Below are 4,372 nucleotides of genomic sequence, written 5' to 3'. Positions count from 1 at the left end.
ATGTATATATGCAGCCTCTAATTACAACAAACAATTGTTTGACGTCGTATCTTGCCAACAACACCGGTTTGACTCTGTTCAATAACAGTTTTTCGCAGTCCTCCTCAAAATATGCCAAAGCCATTGTTTTTCCACCGATTTCGATAAACGCCCAAAAACGATTCGTTTCTATTCATCAGCACCATCACCTCGCGCGCTATACAAACTGGTTGTTCGCGCTGCCCTGTTCTGCTTTTTAACAGCTGGCCACAAATGCAGCTGAGTAATGTGAATGGGCATTTCTAACTGCCGATGGTTGAATAAACGTTTTGGAGTGGCATTTGGAGAGAGAAGCAATGTCTGACACATGGGTTGGTTCATGCTGGATGATCTTTTCGACACTAAGTGTCAAACACTGAGGGCTCATCAGCTTGACAAACGGGTATACAAGTAACGTTCACTTACAGAGTCAGTTGTGTTTAAAATCGTTAAGAGATGTATGTGTAGGTTTCCTTTTGTCCTTCGACCCGTGCCATGTAGTCCTTTTCGATGAGGAGGTCTATGCATCTCTTGATGGCCGGTACGCTTGGTCGGAAGTTGCTTAGTTGCTTGATAACTTCGCTGATCAGCTGCTGATGTTGGGAGGTCTTTCGCATTTTCATAATTCGAACGATCGCTGCTTGTATGCTTTGTTGTCGATCTTCGGCTATATGTCGTTGCGTCTGCTCTTGGTCGTGTTTAGCCTCGGACTTGATAGGCTGATTGATGTTGACGCGCGTCTTTTTACTCTGAAAGCTATATCAACAAATACGTAATGTATCGCAATACAAAGACAAATGGTAGTAGTAGTAGTAGAAAATGCCCTAATAACTGTTTAGTCAATAACCTGCAGCGGTATGAGAGGAATACACGAGATGCGGTAACTGAATCCAGACAAATCTTAATTTTAAATTTTCTCTGTAAAACGCATACTTGCATATATCGTTATAGGTTATTTCATTAAAACTTCGATATTGGGTATTGGCGCAAGCTTTGCTGTACTAATTTTGCAAACCGTACCAGGTTATTGTCGATCATTGTATACTAGGCTTATTCTGCTCGTCTTCTGCTGTTGGCCTATAATGGCCTCGTTGGATTTGTTGTGTATTCAATGGCATACTCATGTCTAAGTTGAGCCATGTGTCTCTAGCTAAAATCATGTGCTCGAGTTTGTGCGCCACATTCCACAGACAAATCGTTTCACGCAAATTTTTGTAACTTACTCTGTATTGATTCTCAATTCTGTAGTTAAACCCAATTCCTCGCAATCGGATGTCGATGTTCCAGCGACGCTAGCTCCCGATGTTCCGGGGACGATGGCTAAGACCTCCTGCTTGACCAGAGCCTGCACCACTTGCTGAACCATATCGATCCGCATGTTTGTGCCCATCTGTAGATGTTGCAAGGTAAGTTTGTTACTAGTCGAATTGAACAACAGTAGAACGCCCATTTGAAGCGTTGATGCCTGAAGATAGTACTTCTTTTGGAAACAGTTGGCCAAAAGTTCGCCTTTGCTCATTGAATACAGCCATGTTAACTTTCGGCCCGCATGTTTAGTAGAATAGAAGTTGGCAAACATCGAAATGCAACGTTCTAGGCTGGCTGGCAAGGTAAATTCATATTTCTGATGTGGGAATGGCCACAATCCAGAACTCAACACCTGAACACTGAAATCGATTTGTAGCGGGTTATCTTTTGTTGATGTTTGAATGTGCTCCTTGAATTGGGGAATCAAATCTTTGGAGATTGTAGCGTCTTGCAGCATACGTTGGAGCTTTGATGTGTATTCATAACCACAGGCTGTTTTTAGTTTGGTGAGCATAGATGCTTCGGCGTCTTCGCTAGCCGACGACTGTGTTACCAGCCGTCTAGCCAACATTTTCGAGTAGATATGTTGAAAAGCATCTTTATCTTCTACATATTTGAACACAATCATAACCTGAAACGAGATAAAACCTCGTTAACATGATGATTTAATAAAGTTTCAAAGCAATAATTAATTAGGAAAGCTCTTTTCGACACCAAAAAATATCTTTGAATTACAAAAGAGTTATTGAAAACACGCTTAAATTAACTCAGCTTATATATAGTATGTGATGCATACAGTCGTACCTGATTAAGAACATCTTCAAGATCACTCTCTTCAGGGTTTCTTGAGCTCTTTTTGAGAAGCATGTCACAGTATCGAACGAGCAAATCTGGACCCTTCGAAGTGCCGGCTTGTGCGTGCCGGGTCTGAAAGTTCTCATTTATAAACTGACCACACGCTTTGTCCAGAGCTTCGACGAACTCTGTCAAGATAAACACCCGAAATATATAAAAAAGATCCACAGCGAAAGATAGTGTTAACTCAAACAAGGCCTGTTTGATAAAACTCTACATGTGTGGAAAAAACACGAAAATATCCTAGTTTTATCCTAGTGAATAATATTGATAGGTAGCAATAAACCACTAAAAAACGCGTGATTCTCTAATACCTTATGGACTGATTGTATACATAATTCGTGACAACTGTTGAACCTGAACCTAACGCAATTGGGTGCGTTCCTACACTTACCGACATCATTGGTGAAGGTATCTATCACCAGATCCGAGTATTTCTTATGTACCGTTAGTATAGCATTGACGTATTTTCTGGGATCGGCATCCTTTCCCTGTGCTTCAAGTGCAGCTTGTCCCTGTTCATTGATGTGAGTTTCAAGTATCCCGCGCAGGGCAGTGAGTCCTCCCGGAACTCGGGAGACCAGGTTGTACATCCGAGCTAGATCTGTCTTTCGATCTTGCTCGAGTAACTTCTTAAACTCTATGTCAAGCGGATATATAGGCAATCTTTAAAACCAAGTAGTCCACAACTGTGCAAAATAAGTCGTGCGTACCAACTAATGACTGCCTAATGAAAACTATACTGGCATGTTATATGACATGATATACGGAGACGCTAATGCTGTTATCGGTAGTGTGCAATTAAGTAGCATTGTTATGAATAGGTTCAATATTTGAGGGCTTTGAAATTAATTCCGAGAAAATTCGATTGGTCTTACCGTCATAAAACTGATCTAAGTGCTGCTCGATAAGAACACTTTCGCAAGTCTTAGCGAGTGTAGGCAATGTCGTTTCGTGAAGGTAGCGATAGACACGGTCATTTTCTTCCTGCAAAAAGCTCTCCGCCTAAATAAAGGCGTAGGCAACAGGCCAAAAGCAGAACCATTGTCATTACCAATTTACGTGCTAATGCGTGAAGAAAGTAATCATACGATGTGTGGTAATACAAATCGATGAAACAACACATTACATAAAAGCTACTTGCCTGAATAAGGAAATCTGTGACGGGTTTGCTATTTAGCAGTTCGCTGCTTTTTGCGGAATAGAACTGTCTTGTCTGATCGAGGAAAGCATTCTCAAATGCCTAGCAAAACAAACAAGAAACACCGTTGGTTATACACGATTCTGGTCTCTCTTCGCAGCCAACCGCATCTCGGAAGGGTTTATTTTCGAGGCAGCTATAATCAGCGTCACCCAGCGCGATAAGAAAATGTCGCAAACTAAAACGACAGTATAAAAATCAACTTTTCTTCGCACCAAACGCGGTCACAAGATAATTATCCAATTATATAGCAGGCCCCAACATCAGAATTTATTTTAACGTACCTCTCGATAGACGGATAGATTTGGACCTTTTTGGTGACCTTCCTCGGGTTCATTAAGCCCCAGCTCGACATAACTTTTTATTACGCCAGATATAAGGGTAGTGTCTATTTTGGCCTTGCCGCGTTCTTGTTGGATAAGTTTTAGTACTGCGTTCGTCACCTGTCAGGAAAAAAACAGACATCAACACAGATTTAAATGATCGAGGCAAACTTTTCGATAGAACAGAGATTTAATGATCGAAATAAGTACGTCAGATCTACAGTGAGCGTAGGATATCTTACGAGAACGTCGTTGCTGCTTAGAACTGCCGAAAACCATTCAACAGGTACTGAACAACTTGTTCCTTAAAGGACAACTTTCTAGAAATTGAGGTCTCCACTGTGGGGAACTAACTAATGGCTGGCAACGGGTTATCAACTCCTAAATAGATGAGCAAAATCAAGATCGAATCGACCTGCATCTCTGATGTTACAGTAACGAACGAGCCTTGCAAAAAGTGCTGTCCACGAAACTAGAAAGACTTGCCTTATCTTTGTTTGAGATCATTGGCTTGTCTATCGAATAATCTCGACATGCACCAATCGAAAAGATTACTTGATCTATGAGACGGTAGTTCAATTTGAATTGGTCGTTCATTATATATTTCTTGCCCAAACTACACTGATTTTCTCTCTCTCTCTCTCTCTCTCTCTCTCTCTCTCTCTCT

At 41.2% G+C, this 4,372-nt stretch overlaps 1 protein-coding gene across 1 annotated transcript; it reads right to left on the bottom strand.

Annotated features, from left to right (window-relative positions):
* Window positions 1–34: 34 nt before the first annotated feature.
* On the bottom strand, window positions 35–3,825 carry Cul1 (cullin 1; the record flags this gene model as incomplete). Its single annotated transcript, XM_022855007.1, is given in 7 exon segments — window positions 35–774; window positions 1,242–1,957; window positions 2,131–2,309; window positions 2,576–2,821; window positions 3,060–3,186; window positions 3,326–3,424; window positions 3,667–3,825. Coding segments are annotated over 7 exon segments (1,833 nt in total), but the record flags the coding sequence as incomplete, so codon positions are not given.
* Window positions 3,826–4,372: the final 547 nt, after the last annotated feature.

Source organism: Varroa jacobsoni, unplaced genomic scaffold, assembly GCF_002532875.2.
Source record: "Varroa jacobsoni isolate VJ856 unplaced genomic scaffold, vjacob_1.0 contig06086, whole genome shotgun sequence".
In the NCBI taxonomy this organism is placed as follows: domain Eukaryota; kingdom Metazoa; phylum Arthropoda; class Arachnida; order Mesostigmata; family Varroidae; genus Varroa; species Varroa jacobsoni.
Note: the sequence above shows the minus strand (reverse complement) of the source record. Positions and strands in the feature narration are given on the sequence as shown.